Source organism: Uranotaenia lowii, chromosome 1 (assembly GCF_029784155.1).
Source record: "Uranotaenia lowii strain MFRU-FL chromosome 1, ASM2978415v1, whole genome shotgun sequence".
Lineage (NCBI taxonomy): Eukaryota > Metazoa > Arthropoda > Insecta > Diptera > Culicidae > Uranotaenia > Uranotaenia lowii.
The window spans coordinates 159,519,331-159,537,190 of record NC_073691.1 but is presented as its reverse complement, the minus strand read 5'-3'; the positions used below and the strand labels follow the sequence as shown (position 1 = coordinate 159,537,190).

The window sequence follows — 17,860 nt, the reverse complement described above, 5'->3', positions numbered from 1 at the left end:
ACGTAAGTGTTACTTTGATTCCGATTTATTAGGAATCGTAATAGAAAATATTACTATTATTTTTTCGAGATCTAGTGATAGCCAAAAGTAAGAAAATGGTTTTTGAAATAAATTTATTTGTTTTTTTTTTTTTATTAAAGCGCCCCACCACACTCCCCCATACCAAGAGGCTCGTTTGAGCCCCCTGGTAATGGACGCTTTCTGTTCTCAGCATACCTGACAGCAAAAAACAATTATCAACAACAACTTAACGCGAGCAAAATTTACTCATGCTGAGAGCTTAAAAAAATATTTACATTATGCGGGGAAAGGGTACGATACGATAAACTAAATTTGAATCTCAGTGGACAATGATTTCCTTTTAAGAGATCCATTTTATTTAACAAAACAACAAAAATTAAACAAGAATCTATTAAACTAAAGCTTTACAAAAGAAAAATGAAAAAAAAATGTTTTACTACTAAATGTTTTACTACTAATGACTACTAAAAATTATTGACTAATACGCAAAAAAAAACTGGCAAGGTGATTTGGTTATTGACTAGAGTATTCCTTTGAGGTGACGAATGAGTTGGGTTTTGAAAGAGCTACGGTTGTTAGTGCTTTTAAAGATTTCTGGAAGACTGTTGTAAGATAATGGTCCAATGTAGGAGATTCTGCGTTGACCGAAAGATGCTGAACAGCGACTTTGAAGCAAATGATTCGACTGACGAGTAATTCGAGAGCGAATACCTGAGCTAAACAATAAATTACGGTTATTATCTGTGGAGTTTAAATTATCGAACACGTACATTAATGTTTGTAAGCTGCACAGTTTAGATAATGGCAAAACATTATGAGATGTACTTGAATAAAGTAATGAAGTTGGATAGAGGAAAGGTAGTTTGAAGATAGTTTTCATACAACGATTCTGTAACGTCTGCAACCGGGCAAGAAGGGACAAAGATGCCCTCCCCCACACTGCTATAAGGTAGTTAAACTGGGAATGAATGAATGCAAAGTAAAATTTCATTAGAACATGACGCGGTACAAAATTCCTGACTCTCCAAAGAATGCCACTCAAGGACGATGTTTTTGTGATTATGTTGTTTATATGAGGACTCCAGGAAAGTGTTTCATCCAGTGTCAAACCCAAGTATTTAAAGTTGTCAACTTTTTCAATTGTAGAATTTGCGAAAAAAAGGTGATAACTGCTGGTGATAACTATTCTGGACGAGCAAAAGATCATGTACTTGGTTTTCGATAAGTTTAGAGTTAGAAGGTTGCTATTGAAGTATTTGTGAAGAATTTCTAAGTCTTTTTCCATTTGTTTAACTATAATCTTTGGGCAAGTTCAAGGATAAAACAAAGCAGTGTCATCCGCAAAAAGTCTGGGAATGCCGTGTAAAGGTAGATTGCCTAAATCATTGATGTATAATAAGAATAATAATGGCCCAATATTACTGCCTTGTGGTACACCCACATCAAGTGGTTCCAAAGAGCTTTCTGTTTGGTCGATAGAAACGTATTGTTTCCGACCTGTAAGGTAGCTTTTAATGATGGTATTAGCAACACCCCTTATACCATACCGATCAAGTTTTTTGAGAAGGATTTCGTGATCTAAAGTATCAAAGGCTTTTTTCAAGTCTAGAAACAATCCTCCAACAATTTTCTTTGTGTCTATATTTTCTATGACAGAATCAATCAGTTCACACATAGCTATCAATGTACTGCAGCCGGCTTTGAAGCCGTATTGTAGGTTGTATAAAATATTATTTTCATTAATGAATTGGTTTAGTCTGTTTATTAGAAGTTTTTCAAACACTTTACTAAATACACTAAGCGTTGAAATTGGACGGTAATTGTTGATACATGTGGCATCACCTGATTTAAAGACGGGAACAACTTTTGCGATTTTTAAGATTTCTGGATAGATTCCCGTTTCCAAAATATTATTAAAACACTCAGAAAGTATTCTTGAAAATTCCAAACAATTAGATTTTAGCAGGCTGCTAGGTATTTTATCAGGACCACTACTTTTTTTGTTTTTTAAAGATTGGATTATAAGAACAACTTCGTTACTACTTGCAGGACGTAAAAAAATCGTGTTTGAAACTCTATTTATAAATGACAAATTATCAAAGGATGGATCGGTTACAATACTATTGGCCAGATTCTTTCCAATGTTTGTAAATTAGAAATTAAAGTGTTGACAAATATCTTTTTTATTGTTATTATGGCGATTGTTTACATTCAAATTCATCTCTGGTCTCGAATCTTTCTTGGAAGTTCCTAAAAGAGTGTTTATATTTTTCCATAATTTGGCATGCGATGAGTTATTGAGAAGGTTTTCATAATAATCCTTCTTAGCTTTTCTCTTGCATATTTCGACCTTTTTAGAAATGTGTCTAAGGAGCCCTTTTAAATGTAAATCATCGGGGTTGCTCTTAACTGTTGTTTGCATTTTTGGAATCGTTGTTTTTTCTAGCTGAATTTTGATTTTGAAAACCTCCCGTCTCCCCACAAGGACGGGTCCTTCGAACGGGCCTGACTGGTTCTAAACAATTGTATATGACAACTTTAAACCAAGTGCGTCATTCAAAAAATCATTTTGGAAAATGATCTCGAATCATATGAAATTTCAAAAAAAAGTCGGATTAAACTACAGAAAAATAAAAAAAAAACTTAAGAAAAAACGTGGCATTAAAAAGAACGATTTCTATGAAACTATGTCGAAGACATCAAAGAGCTAAAGCCTAGAATAGAAAAGTTAGAAATTTTATCTCACTCGTAGGGAGATTTTCCAGAAAAAAGATTATTTTTTTACTATAGAACTAATTTTTCTGAAAAACTTCTCCGGAGAAATCAATAACCTAAAATGCGAACCAAAAAGTTATAAGCATTGATTATGTTTTTCGCAATGTTGACCACTGTGCATTCTGGGGAAAAAAGTCTGGAAAATAGTCCATTCTAGGGGGAAAAAAATCAGAAAAATTATGCCTTTTGGGGAAAATTTTTCTGGGGTTTGATTTTGGATATTAGTCTGTGTAAAAATCATTCTGGGCAAAAGATTATGGGTAAACGGTTTAACAATCTTCTATACCTATAAAATTGGCACAAATCTTATGAAATACTAGAGTACAGCGCAAAAATTAATGTCGTAGTTCCAAAAGAGTGTTCAGATGGTTTTGAATCAGTCTTTGTGTGAGATGTTCAAAAGCCAGGATTTTTTCTTTACAAATAATTTAATTGATACCTATCAGTAACCAGCAAGGTAGTGATATTTTCACCAGTACCAGCTGAGGTCAAAGTTGACATAGCGCAAATAATTAATTCTGAAACGCATTCGTCAAATCTCATCTAAAACTGCTGATAGCTAATGAATGCGTGAGCCCAAAACGTTTTCGGTGCCGAATGGTTTGGTCTCAAGCTTAGCCTAGCACCGAGAAGACGATAAGAGGAGGTAAGATTTTCAATCGGTGGATCTAACGACAAATGCGTACCCCAATCAGTTGAGTTGGATAATTCGAACGCAACGGTTCAAGCTATGGACAATTCCGGGGCTCGCAAGATCTCCAGCGTGTTTCCGAAGCGTCGTCACGATGTGCTTCGATGGGATGGCTGGGGCTACAAGGATTCCAAATTTGTGCTGGAGGATGGGTGTATCACGTTCCAGGGCAGTCGATATCCGATTGCCGGGGGAAAAATGAATAATTTCCGGGATTGGGTGGTTGATATGTTCAAAATCGATCTCACAAAGTACAATGCGGCGGCCATTCCGCCGACCGAGTTTCCGGAACCTGTGAAGTGTGAAAAGTTTCTTTCGGAGCTGGGTAGCGCTGGGATAGACTTTTCCGAGGACGGAATGGATCGAATGATGCGATGCCACGGGCAGACCTTAACCGATGTGGAATCCTTGCGGAAACATAAGTACAAACGGATCCCGGATGTGGTTGTGTGGCCCAGCTGTCACGATCAGGTAGTGAAGGTCGTGCAAATGGCCGTTGAAACGGGAATTGTGTTGATTCCGGTCGGTGGGAACACATCGGTCTCGTTGGCCGCAACAACTCCGGAAATTTTCGACCGAACCATCGCTGTGATCGATATGACCCAGATGAACCGGATGTTGTGGATTTCGGAGGAAAATTTGACTGCTTGTTTCGAGGTCGGAATCGTTGGACAGGACATCGAACGAGAGCTGAACAAACTTGGATTCATCTTGGGTCACGAGCCGGATTCGTTTGAGTTTTCCACGTTGGGAGGGTGGATTGCCACCCGTGCCTCCGGGATGAAGAAGAACCTGTATGGGAACATCGAAGACATTGTGGTTCGAGTGCGAATGGTTACCCCCAAGGGAGTTTTAGAAAAGAATTTCACAGCCCCCAGAGTATCGATAGGGCCTGACTTTGATCACGTGATTTTCGGTTCCGAAGGCACCCTCGGTATCGTAACGGAAGCTGTGATAAAAATCCGCCGAATGCCGGATGTCAGACGGTACGAGTCATTGGTTTTTCCAGATTTCTCAACAGGTGTGAGGTTTTTGCGGGAAATTGCAGAAAAACGACTTCAACCGGCCAGTATCCGACTGATCGATAATATTCAGTTCAAATGTGGGGTCCTGCTGGATCCGGCTGGCTCGATCTTCGATGGATTCTACGAGATCATCAAACGGTTTTATCTGACCACCATTTGTGGCTTTCAAATGGACAGTATCGTGGCAGTGACTTTGCTGTTCGAGGGCGAATCCAGACGGGTGGCCGATCACGAGAAGGTGGTTTGCTCCATAGCGAAGAAGCATGGCGGCATCAGGGGTGGCGAAAAAAATGGCAAAAAAGGCTACATGCTGACGTTCGTCGTTGCCTACGTGAGGGTGAGTTTTAATTTTGAACTAGAAAAAATTATAAAAAAAAGTAAAAATTTGAGAAGTTTTTAGAGTTCAAATTGGATAACTAGTGATTTTGGAATTGACAAAGGCAAAAAATTATGAGATTAACGCTTTCGAACAATCTTTAAATTGGGTGATGAAACACGACTTATTAATAACTTTCAGTGGTTATCTCTAATCCATTCCTTGTGAAATCAACAGCAATGTAGATATGTCATTTAATTTCATTAGAGGTTTTGGACCAGCTTTGAAATTAAAAAAAAAATATTTTCTATTGACCTTATATGTCAGTTCAAAGCCAAGAATGCTAGAGGTTGTTTAAAAAAGTCAGTTGAAAGTTGTAAAAGTTATGGTTGTTTTTCTCTATCAATTGTGCTTGTTTGTCTAAATAATATTGAGTGTAGTGACTTTCTTTAAAATGTTTTTTTCGGCTAAAAAGACGCTCGACCTTTCTCTTCAAATTTCGTTAACTGAATGATTTGATCTGACTGAAGGCGTACATCGCGTTCGGCATTCCAAAACTTCTTATTAATTTTCACATACAAATAAACACGACGACGAGCAAGTGTGTAAAAGAGATGCCGATAACAGTAACATTAAAATTACTTACTGTTACAATACTGTTGATTTCATAAAAAAAGTAAAGTGAAGTGATCGATAGCAAATTTATTCACCTTCAATATGAAAAAAAAATACAAATTGATGTTATCTATATCTATATATTTAAAAAGCAATTTCTGTATGTTTGTTTGTTTGTTTGATTGTTTGTCCTCTATAGACTCGGCCGTCTTAACAGCAAGAGACCTGAAATTTGGCATGGATGCTCATTAGGACCAGGAATGATGAAAAATGTTTTCAGATTTTCGGATGACCCCTTCTGAAGGGGGTCGTCCATATAAGACAATTATTGTTTTCGCGATATTGACGTTACTTTTTGTCGGATTGTGTTGAAAATTTGCACATGAGTGTTTTAAAAGACGAGTAATCGATTTCAGGTGTCAAATTTTGTGTAAGGGATCAGCCAAAAGGGTCGCCCATATTAACTGTTCGTTGTTTTTGTGATATTGACGTGATTATAGATCGTATTCAGATGAAAATTGGTATACGATAGTTTTGAGTGACGTGCAATCGATTCGATGTATCATATTCAGTGTAAGGGGCCGGCAAAAGGGTCGTACATTTTAACTTTTCAATATATCAGTGATATTAACGTTTTTATACACCGGATTGGGATGAATATTTACACATAGGAGTTATTAGGGACAAAAAATTGATTTCACTCATCCAAATTTAAGTCAGGGGTCAGCAAAAGGGGTCGTCCATATTAACTATTCACTGTTAATGCGATACTGTCATTATTTTACATCGGATTTAAATGAAAATTGGTTCACGAGGATTTTGAGGGACGAGCAATCCATTTCAGGTATTTAATTCAGTGTAAGGGGCCGGCGAAGGGGGTCGTCCATATTAACATTTCAATATTTTTGCAATATTGTCGTTATTATACATCGGATTGGGATGAAAATTTGAACACGGTTCTTTTCAGCGACGGGCAATCGATTTCGGATGTCAAATGTTTTGCCAGGGGTCGACGAAAGGGGTCGTCCATATTAATTAAATTTTTCACTGTTTTTAGCAATATTGACGTTATTATGGATTGCTTTGAAAATTTGCACACGGGAGTTTTGAGGGAAGGGAAATCGATTTCAGATAATAAAGATTGTATAAGTGGCCACCGAAAGGGGTTTACCTTTTCGGCCATAATTGCGTTGTTATGCAATGATCGAGTCAAAATTTATACACGGGGTTTTTTGGCACTGTCAATTGATTCCTGATTTCAAATTTAGTAACAGAGGACAGGAAAAGTGATCTTCCAATATTTTTGCAATTATTACTTAGCAATGAATTCAAAACTGCATCTGGAAAATGCTTGGCAATTGACTTTCATACAAACTGTTCATGACATATTCCAAGTTGAAAGCGAAACGGAGTTCGTATGGGATCAGCTAGTACATATATAAAAATGAATTTCTGTCTGTCTGTCTGTCTCTTTCCTATAGACTCGATAACTACTGAACCGATTTGCGTGAAACTTGGCATATGAGGGTATATTGGAGGCCGGAAAGGTTCCTTTGATAGTTTGGAACCCTTCCCTCTTCCTGGAAAGGGGAGGGTGTCTCTCATATAAAAGTAATAAGTCTTCATAACTCGAGAACCGATTAAGCAAATCATGCCATACTTGGCATGGGGCGGTACTTGGGTTCGAGGAATGTGTCTAAGAATATTTGGAGAGAAGGGGGCCTACCTTACAATTTTTTACATAACTGGGGAACTAATCAAGCTAATGGAACAAAACCTGGCATGGGAGGGTAGTGGAATACGAGAAATGGTTCTATGATTATTTCAGATCTCTCCCTCCTTCCATTAGAGATACAAGAAGGAGGGAGGGGGGAGGGGGGCTTTAACCCCTTTTTTATAGCATTACTTGAAAACTATTCGAGCTAATGAAACCAAATTTGGCTCGGACGGGTATTTGGGTACGATAAATAGTTCTATGAATATTTTGGTACCACTCCCTCCTTCCAGTGAGGACATTGAAAGTGGGGAGAGGACTCCTTTACAATTTTCAGCATAACTGGAAAAATAATCAAGCAAATGAACCAAATTTGGCGTGGAAAGGTATTTAATTACAAGGATCGTTTCTTTGATATTTTGGAAATCCTCCATTCTTCAAGTCGGAAAATCTTGAGGGAGGAGAGTGCTCACATACAATTTTTTACACCGAGCAAATGGAACGAAATTTGGCTTGGGAGGGTATTTAAGCACAAGGAATGTTTTTGCGAATATTTGGTACTACGCACTTCTTCAAGTTGCTTGATAGAGGGAGAGAGGAGGGCTCCTTTACAATTTCTCGCATAACTCGAAAACTAATCAAGCAAATGGAAACAACTTTGCAATGGAAAAGCATTTAGATACGTAAAATGGTTATTTGCTTATTTGAGACTTCTTTCTCCTTCAATTGGGGATACAGTTAGAGAAGACTGGAGCTCACATACGATTGTTTTGCATAAACCAAGAACTTATCTAAAAAATGGAACCAAATATGACACGGGAACAATCATACAATCGAGCAAATGGAACAGAATTGGACATAGTAGTGTATTTGAATACACGGAATGTTTGATATAGACTAGGGTTACCATACGTACTCTTTTAAGAGTACATGTACTCTTTTTCGATCGAGTAATGAGCGTACTCTTCTTTTTGTGAAATCTTGCGGTTTGTACTCTTTTTTGTTGAAAGACATTTTATAAGAGAAACAAACTTAGGCATCCATGGCATGGTTCTCCGGTACTTGTTGAGTTTTCCAAACGATGAATTAAAATGGAAAGCATCACAAATCGATTAAAATCCAAAATTTCGTAAAAACAAGTTTTCTATTTCATCAGCAGTATTTTCCTATAAGTAAAATACAACCATTTCGAAAGTTTTAAAACCGCTTTTGACAAAAGCTTCTCCCAGGCGTCGAAATAAACTCTGCAGGCAATCAGCGCCATCGAATATGCAGTTTGCGCCCAAACAGTTGGCAAAGAGCACAACAGCATTTTGAAATCTTTTTGAAATGCAACATTTTCTCATGTTTTTCTGATCTCTATCTCTTCGAATAATCCTGCGACCCTTTGACTTTTCTCGAAAAATCTGCAAGAAAAAGAACAAAAATAGAGAACTTTCAATTTGTAAAAGTATTTTTTGAAAAGTCCTAATTGCCAGGTCAGTCACATAAATAGCAACTAATTGTCACTATTTGAATATAAATATCCTGGATTCTTCCGTTTTTTCCTAAATATTTTGAAATATGATTTCAACGTACTCTTTTTGGCGTTGAAGGATATGGTAACCCTAATCTAGACTCCCTCCTACCAGGTAGGGGGTAGGAAGAGGGGCTCTGATACAAATTTAACTCGACAACTAATAAAGCTAACGAAACCAAATTTGGCAAGAGAGGGTATTCGAGCACAAGACACGTTTTTACAGTTGTTTGGCACCCCTCCCTCCATTCAGTGGAACGATTAAAAGTGGGAAAAGGGTGACTCGTGGTTTTTTTATATTTCGAGAATTTATCGAGAAAATGGAACTAAATTGGCATGGGTGCATATTTGCGTACGGGCAATCTTTCTTCGATGGTTTGAGACGCTTTCTCCTGCCAGAGGGGAGATATAAAGTGGGGAGAGGGTCACCCATTTTTTGAAGAACTCGAAAACTTATCGAGAATAAAGCCATATATGACAAGGGATCGTATCTGCATACAAGAAGTGTTCTTCTGATGTTATGAATCACCCCCCCCCCCCCCCCCCCTCCCCTTCCTTTCATAAGGAATAAAGGAATGGAGGAGGGTCACTCTCAAAATTTGTATAATATTACGAGAACGAATAGGTGAAATAAGTGTCCCGTGGCGTTATTTTGTTACAAAACATGTTTCAAGGATAGTTTGAAACCCTCTCCACATTAAAAAGGGACAGCGAAGATTTTGGTATAAGTTTTGAACTTATGAAGCAAAGAAATCCAGAGTCATAAAAAGGATTAAAACTCAAATTTGAAAAAGAAATTAATTAAGTTTACAAAATTTAAAAAAAAAAGTTGCAGTTTAATTTTGAAAAAACATTTTAATGATTTTGAAATTTAATTTAATCTAGTTAAATAACTAGATACCACAAATTTCAGTAATTTTTGGAAGGCGCCGCAAAGCACACCGGGTCTTATATAGTTTTTGATATGTGAAATTATGTCCGAGAACTTTTCTCTTGAGATTTTTTGGAATTTTGTATTTAAATGTGAGTTAGTTACAAATTTGGTTGATTAATTTGAATCAAATAAGCGGACTTGAGAAGGCATTTGAAAGAGGGAAATAGTTATTTTATCGATTTTTTTTCACTGCTTAAGTACTTCTTGAAGCTGGTTAGAGGTTTTTTAGCGAACTTTTTGCCAACTTTAAAGCTCGTTTAGTTACTTTCAAAATGAAGGTAGGTGTAAAGAAGTTGTATTACAATACACAATTGAGCTGATCAAACTTGTTAGAGGAATGTTTTCCGAACTTTTGGTTGCTTGGATGGAAATTGAATAGAAGGTCATTTAGACTTGTTTTGAAACTTGAAAATATCTGACTGAAACTAAAACTTGAAGTGGTGATATGATTTTGTATCATACGTGCAGGCGCATCCGCCCAACTAGACCGCCAGCCAGCTAGGAAGAAAGCACTTCGATGCCCTTTTATGACCTAATAAATCCGGTAAATCCGGTACACAAACTATTTGTGAATTTTGTTCCTCACAACGTACATATAAATCAATTTTACAACTTTCATATTCATCAATGAGAACATATCATTCACGCAAGGAAATTGGGTAGTTGTTTCCCTTTGTCATCCAAAATGTAACTTCAAAAGCCCTCATTGTAAATATGTGACTTTTCGTTGCTTGGGAATTTATTCTGTATTAAAACAGTAGGGGAGAATGAGGATACTTGATCCCTGGGGATACTTGATTCCTTAGCTATATCTCGAAACTGGAATGTCTTACAAAGATCAAATGTTCTAGAAAAATGTGCCAAAATGAGCAAAATAACAATGCTTGTAGTTTAAATTTTTTTAACAAAATAATTGTTTGAGTAATTGAACTTTTTTTGAAAAATTTCACTAGGTAAATTAGGGTTGCCATCCGTCCCGCAAAAGCGGGACATGTCCCGCTTTTTAGTTGAATGTCCCGCTGTCCCGCTTTTTCCTCAAAATGTCCCGCTTTTTCCTCAAAATGTCCCGCTTTTTCTCTAGGAAAATTTTTACAATGTTCACTAACTTACACTGGAAAAAATCAAACTTTAGTCTCCATTTAGATTAATTGGTTTAACACAGAAGATCTTTCAAATACATCTTTTTCTCAAATAAGCAGCATTGTTCCTTGTTAATATAAGACAATGCTCAATAACTGTAAAGTTCTTAGCATTACAGTAAGATTCTGATTCAGTTTAACGTTCTTAAAGCACGTTCAACCAATGTTTGAGGAATTCTGCCACAGATTTCCAAAATTTTCTAACTTGATGATAGAAATTCATTTCTGAATACTATATTTTAATATCTTAAAATCATTCCTGGGTTCTGGTTCCCTATTATCAAAATCAAAATCTAAATTGTAGTCTTGTTTTCATATTTCGCACTATGTAGGGTAAATGTACCCGAACTTGGCCCCTAAGGCATGGTTGACTATATTTCCCATGATTGTAGTCTTCCTGTAATATGTACCTTCAAAAGTCCTTCGACAAATATGATTGCTTACTAGCCTGAAATGTAGTAAAAATATGTTCTTGCTTTAAAGCGGTGGATAATTTGAGATAAACCTGATCAAACTATTGATTGAAATGCTCCTTATTGTGGCCCCCGTTCCGAATTGTGGCCCTTTATGAGTTCCTTAAATTGGCCGCCTCTAGAAGAAATTTGCCTCACTAATACAACAACAGCCCCCACGAATTCGTTGATAATATCCTGGAAGGAAGCACAACAATGTTCTGTGTTGTTTTCAAAAAGTCGAAAGTACGAAATGTCAACCAATTTTTAGAATTTAATTATAATCAGAATTATAATCTTACGTAAAAAAGTTTCACTTGTTCGTTTCAGTTTTTGGTGTGTTTAAAATTTCTATTATCAGAATGACAATTTAGAACAAATAGGTTCCAAAATATTGCATTGGTTAACATAAATATGTTTATTAACCGAGCAAACAAATCGTTTGTTCATTTTTTTAAAATATAATCATGATAGATCTGTTTCCATTGAAGTTAACATACGATTGTGAATGTTCATATTTTTTTTATTCCACTCCCATAAAAGGAGGAAAGACATTTTAAAAACCATTATTACCGAGGCAAGAAGCAAGCTAAACCTAAAACTCAAGTAAGCGAACGATTCTTTGAATCATACCTACATATTTAAAATGTCGCCCTTAGGAATTTTCTAGCAATCGTTTGCGTACACCCGGATAGCACAACAAGACAAACTATCGCTCACTCCAGCCAGCCTGATTGAAATAGTTTGCATCTCACTCGTTCGTTTGGGGACTATAGTCAATGGAAGCGAACAACAAATTTACAACCTGGGTGAAATTCAAGCTGCATCTCACTCGCACTAATGCAAAATCATCATCCAAACTCGGCAGCGCTTCCTTCGCATATTCCTTTCCTACGGAAAACAAATGCGTCACCTCTGCTGATGCACAGTGATCCATAATATAAAACAAACTTGGTCAAAATATGATTTTTGATTTCACATGAAATTGAAAACAATAAAATTTAGCTCTAAATAACATAATTTTTCAACATTGTAATGCCATTACTTTTTTCAATAAACATAATATTTAGAATGTCATAATTTGAACTTTGTAACCATTTCTTTCAAAGCGACACATATACGGCAAATGTTCATCTCCAGCACAAATAAAATGAAATAAAAATACGTTGAACCTTATTTCCAATTGTAAATTTTTTTTGGGTATGGATAAAGTTACTTCAAAGTTGAGATCCAAGATATCGATTCGGATCCGAATCCTGTTGATTTCGTGCTCAGAAATTGAGAGGAAAAGTTCTAGAAATTTACCCACAAAAGGCAGCTAAACTTGTAGTATTATAATTCCATCTAAGATGCCAAATACGCTTGAGAGATAAATAAATTGATTATAGTCCAAAATACATTAATGGTATTTTTAAGTAAAAAGAATGATTGAAATTTCAATCATTCTTTTTACTTTCGACCGGTTTTAAATTTCCAGACCACTGTGCACTAACGGCCGACAATTCGGCTGTCGGCTGCCGGCTACCGTCTGCCTTCTGATTTCGTTCTCACACATACATACAAACCTCAATTAGTGGGATATCATGCCAAGATTAGGCGAAAAAATTGTTTTTATTTTCTTCAATTTTAGATCAAATATTTACGTTGTTTGGAGTAGGTTAAAATTTTATATTTTTTGCCACGTTTTGCTGTAACCAACGGTATTTTTTAGTGATTTTTTCATAGGGAAGTGTGTTTTTAAAATCGATCCGAAAGTGGCAGATGCACTAGCAAGGTAGGTTCATTTCAGATTTTTTCCGAAAATCGTAATTTTACTTCCAGTTCGTCATGTGAAAAAAAATTATTACTCAGTTATTTATATTCAATTGCGGACAAATGCTATGCAGAATGTAGACAAATGCGATTTTATTTTATGTTTGATTTATTTTATATTTTTAGGCATATGTTTGACATATAAATTACCACAATGCATTTTGGCATGCCAAGATAAGGAGCATGCCAAGTTAAGGCTCACATACCCTATCTGGTTTAGGATTTTTGATTTTTAGTTCGCATTTCATTTAAAATTTGATCCATAGTTTTTATGACTCAAACTATTTGATTGGTCGAAAAACGTGAGCATTCTAGTGAGCCTCCTTATATTTCTGTGCAAATTGAGCCAAAAAATTCAGAAAAAGCAACAGTACTTGAGTTTTCAAGTCGACAAAGAAAGATTTTCGAGATGGTTGTGTAAAAATATTTTTATTGTGCGTTTAGATAAAAATTTTATAAACGTCTTTGGTGAACTGGCATCATGGCTGACTTCCGACCAAAACATATTGAGTCGTTTTATTTAAGCGTGCGCAAAATTCACATAAAATCAACGTTGCCAAAAATTCATTTGAATCGTTTGTGTATCTCATTCTTGCCCGGAAGAGTATATTTCACGCGAACACAAACGATTGCTGGCGAAAACAGTAACAGCAACAGCAAAAAAACATTTCCACCCCGGCAGAGGGTGGTTTGTACAAAATATTTCGATCCCGACCGATTTTACTCAAACCGTTTAGGCGATCATACAAGCAGTGCCATTCACGATGCAAATCGTGTTCACAGCGACAAAATTTCATCGCATTTGTACCAATGTTGTGTAGTCTGTGGCCCGCTTAAAGTATGTAGAGATAGTCTGGTGGATACAAATTTATGTGTGGCAACGTTGCATATAATACACTGTTATTTTTTAAACACAACTGTCAAATGTTCGGAAGTAAGTTCGGGATCGGAAGTCCGGACTTCCGAAGTAAAATTTAGTGCTGGCGCTATAATACCATATCCTTTTTCATTGTCAATATCTCAAATACACGTAATTCAGACATCTGAAAAAAGGCAAGATAATCTTTTTCATTACCTACACAACGCTGCCAAAATGTTGCATATCCGAACTTTAGGAATGTAGGTATGGCCGAAATGAAGGGCCCGGACTCTAAATGATAGTAGCTTTAGAAATGATCCTGAGTTTTTGTTTCATGTTCAGATTTAAAATCCTTTAACTTTATTCTTTCTAGAATCCAAAACTTCAAAATGGCAATCCAGAATTTAAATCTTTAAATTAAATTCACCATTCGAAGTTCATATTTTTATTCAGATTCAAAATATAAAAATGACATAATGAATACATATTGAAACCTAAGACATCAAATATAAAATACTGTATTGATAATTGAGGGCTCTGAAACAAGTTTCAATTCTTGGCTCGTATCGAAATATTGATCTGAAATCTGAATTTAAAATTAGTTTTTTAACATTCCAGAAATCATATTGAAACTAGGAAAAAATCCTAAATTCAATTTCATAATTAGTAAACTTCATAACGTTTACTTATTCATGAGCTTAATCTGAATTTTGAATATTTATGCTGAACTTTGAACCTGAATTTATATTCAGGTTCAGAATTCTGATACAGAGTAAACATACAAATTTTTTTTACTGAAGTCAGTCAGTTTTTATTTAAGAAAAAAAAACCACATCCACAGGATTTTATTTAAGAAATTCATTTTTACGAAAAGTATTTGCGGATGAAGAAACATTTATCTAATATCCCGTAAAAAAATCTATAAAAAATATTATTGCAGTGTTATCAAGAGCCAAATTTAAAACTTAAACTTGAATTTAGATTGAGATTGAAAGTTAATTTAGATTTTTTTTTTTGGGAATAGAGTAAGATTTCTTTTAACAAATCGAATGTTTTTTTTCTTAGATTTTCAAATTGTTGAACAAATTACCAAACATACCAATTTTTTTCAAATTACACAAAGATTTACATGTACGACTTGAAATATTTTATCTCAAATAACGTGTTAATCCATGAGAACCATGGACAAAATGGTGAATATTATGTAAATAGAAGTCATGTAAGAAAAACTGAGTTAAGTGTACTTTCTATGAACAACTTTGGCTAATGGTATACATACATTCGTAAATATAAGTTTGCTATACAATCAAGTTTTTCTAAGAGTTTTTAAAATGTCCCGCTTTTTTCGGCTGTGTCCCGCTTTTTTGTCGTGAAATGTCCCGCTTTTTTCTGAAAGTATCTGGCAAGCCTACCCTAAATGTAACTTGAAGATCTTTTTTCATCACTTTAAAATGTTCCTTACATGGGAAAATTATAAAAAAATATTTGTTCCAATGTATCAATCGTTCGAGAGTAAAATGAACTTCATAATGCCATATTTTCAAAGCAATGGAAAACTCTCAACTTTTTTCAGAAAAAGTTTTCTAAAATGTTGATTATGATTACAATTGATCCCCCTTCCAAACGGCATATTCTTCTTCTGATTTGATCGTTATGATTGCTGATTAGGAAATTACTAATATTTATCCAAAAACTAATATTTATCAAACAATTGTTTGAAGAAAAGAGCCAAAATAATTAATTTTCTCTTAATTATAAAAAATAGCGCCTTAAGGTATGCAATGTTATTATCGTTGAGACAAAGTAGAATTTTCTTCTAATGTCTGCTATAAATTGTGAAATGAGAACAAACATGACCAAAATAGTCAATTAACATTCTATCTTGGGGTTTTGTTTGATTTTTATACAAGGATTAGGGCTTCCTGAATAAAAGATCAAATCTCCTTCAATAGGGGATCAAGTCTTCCCTAACTTCAGAAAAATCGCAATTTTTTTACTCCCACGAAAATGCTTCTAGTTCATCAACAGGTTCAAGTATCGTTCTAATTTTTGGAGCATAGAAACTTGAAGCTACAAGCTGTCAGAAAATGTCAAAGACGGCGAGTTGCTAAATTTTTCCAAAAAGATATGGTGAAAATAAGAAAAGGGGATCAAGTATCCCCACTCTCCCCTAAAGTGTCATGAAAAAATATCATCTGAGAGAGAGAGATGGCAGCTTGTCAATGCTCTTTTAAACGCAACTCTAGCTTAAAATTCAAAAAGTTACATCGGCAAGTTTTAGCAATAATCAAATCTCACATAAACCTTGTAGTAAGGTTTATTGAGCTTAGAGTTTGAAACTGATTGAACAAAATATCAGTATTTGTACTCATACATATTTGGTAAAATAAAACATTTAGCTGTGTCAATTTTATTACAGTGCCAAGGAATGATGAAAAATTTACCGGAAATACCAGTTTTTACTGTCTCAAAGGCCGGTATTTCCGGTATTGGAAAATGGACGGTTTTATCGGTTTCGGTAAAACCTGTTAAACCACCCTAGTTTTAACCACACTTTGCATTCAAAGGTTTCAGTTTGTATGATTTTAGTTTTTTTGTCGGATTCATTAAGGACTTCTTTCGGAAAAATGGAGTTTTAGAACTTTGCTTCTGAAATTTTAAAGTACATTTTTCTTCAGTTTATGCTTATAATTCTTATGATAAATCATTCATGCCTTTTATCAAATATAGTAAAACACATGACGGCGTGCTTGATGTGTCGCCTTGTTTTTTGAAGAGTGAGGTATATTGGTTTTATTACTATATATTGGTTTTTAAGAACATCTGCTAGTATGGAAATCTACAGTGTCCGGCAAAAAAAATCTGATTTGCTAAAAACTCCGAAGACCAACTGGTGCCAATTGTTAACGAATTGATTTTATCAATAATTTTTCTATAAGCTAGCGGATAAGAAAGTTCCACAAATTACAATATTGACTACTACAGTGACTTGTTTTCGAACATTTAATCGAAAAAGTGTTATCAGAATTCAATCCAGACGATTCTGTTCTGGCTTTCAATTTTCCCTAGAATTGTCATAAGCGTCGTTGATTTTAAGATTGTTTTTACCCCTAAATATATGCAATGATTATTCTTCTTCCAGGATTTCGCCTGGGACATGAACATCGTCGGCGAATCCTTCGAAACCTCCGTGTCCTGGGACAAATGCGAGGCGCTCTGCGAAAACGTGAAGGCCTGCATCGTGCGATCGTGCCACGAGCGGGGCATCCAGTACTACGCAGTTTCGAGCCGGGTTACGCAGAGCTACGATGCGGGGGCGTGCGTGTACTTCTACTTCCTGTTCAAACATCTGGACGTGCCGGAAGATTCGTTGAAGCTGTACATGGAAATCGAAGACATTGCCCGGGACGAGGTGTTGGCCTGCGGGGGAACCCTATCGCATCACCACGGGGTGGGAAAACTGCGCAGCAAATGGTACCCGGCCAGCGTTTCCCAGGTCGGCGTTGATTTGTTTAAAGCCGTCAAAAATGAACTGGATCCGGGGAACATTTTTGCGGCCGGAAATCTCATTGGCCGGGATCAACAGAAGGCGAAGCTTTAAGGGGAAAAAGTGTTTTGCTCATATTGTAAATAGCTGTTGTCAAGCGTTTGGCTTTTAAAATACATTTTAATGCAACAAAAAAACAATTTAATTATTTTGTTTCTGGAACAAACTACTACCACAACTATAATAAGTAAAATGTGAATCTTTACAATTCAGAAATTATAAAAAAAAATCTTGCGACGCAAATCCATTTTTTTTAAATTGATTAGGTCTTTAGGATTTTAACATCTGCATGTCATTCATCCCTCTAACAAATTCGAATATTGTTAAGTAGAATATGATTACAGTATTGTTCCGATTTTGTCAGCTCCCGATTTTGTCTACCCCCGATTTTGTCTATCCCCGATTTTGTCAGCATTTTATCCCGATTTTGTCAGCCTTTAAATT

General features: G+C 35.7%; 1 protein-coding gene across 1 annotated transcript; it reads left to right on the top strand.

The window, feature by feature from the left end:
* The first annotated feature begins 3,526 nt into the window (after positions 1-3,526).
* Positions 3,527-17,470, top strand: LOC129738075 (alkyldihydroxyacetonephosphate synthase-like). Its single transcript, XM_055729259.1, has 2 exons — positions 3,527-4,849; positions 17,012-17,470. Exons 1-2 carry the CDS (start codon positions 3,527-3,529, stop codon positions 17,468-17,470), a joined length of 1,782 nt encoding a protein of 593 aa, XP_055585234.1.
* Positions 17,471-17,860: the final 390 nt, after the last annotated feature.

What these genes read in the sequence shown, in the direction of transcription:
- LOC129738075 (XM_055729259.1), top strand. Translation starts at nt 3,527, where the DNA reads ATGGACAATTCCGGGGCTCGCAAGATCTCCAGCGTGTTTCCGAAGCGT. An exon ending in TCGTCGTTGCCTACGTGAGG is followed by an intron (nt 4,850 to 17,011) that starts GTGAGTTTTAAT and finishes TTCTTCTTCCAG; the next exon opens with GATTTCGCCTGGGACATGAA.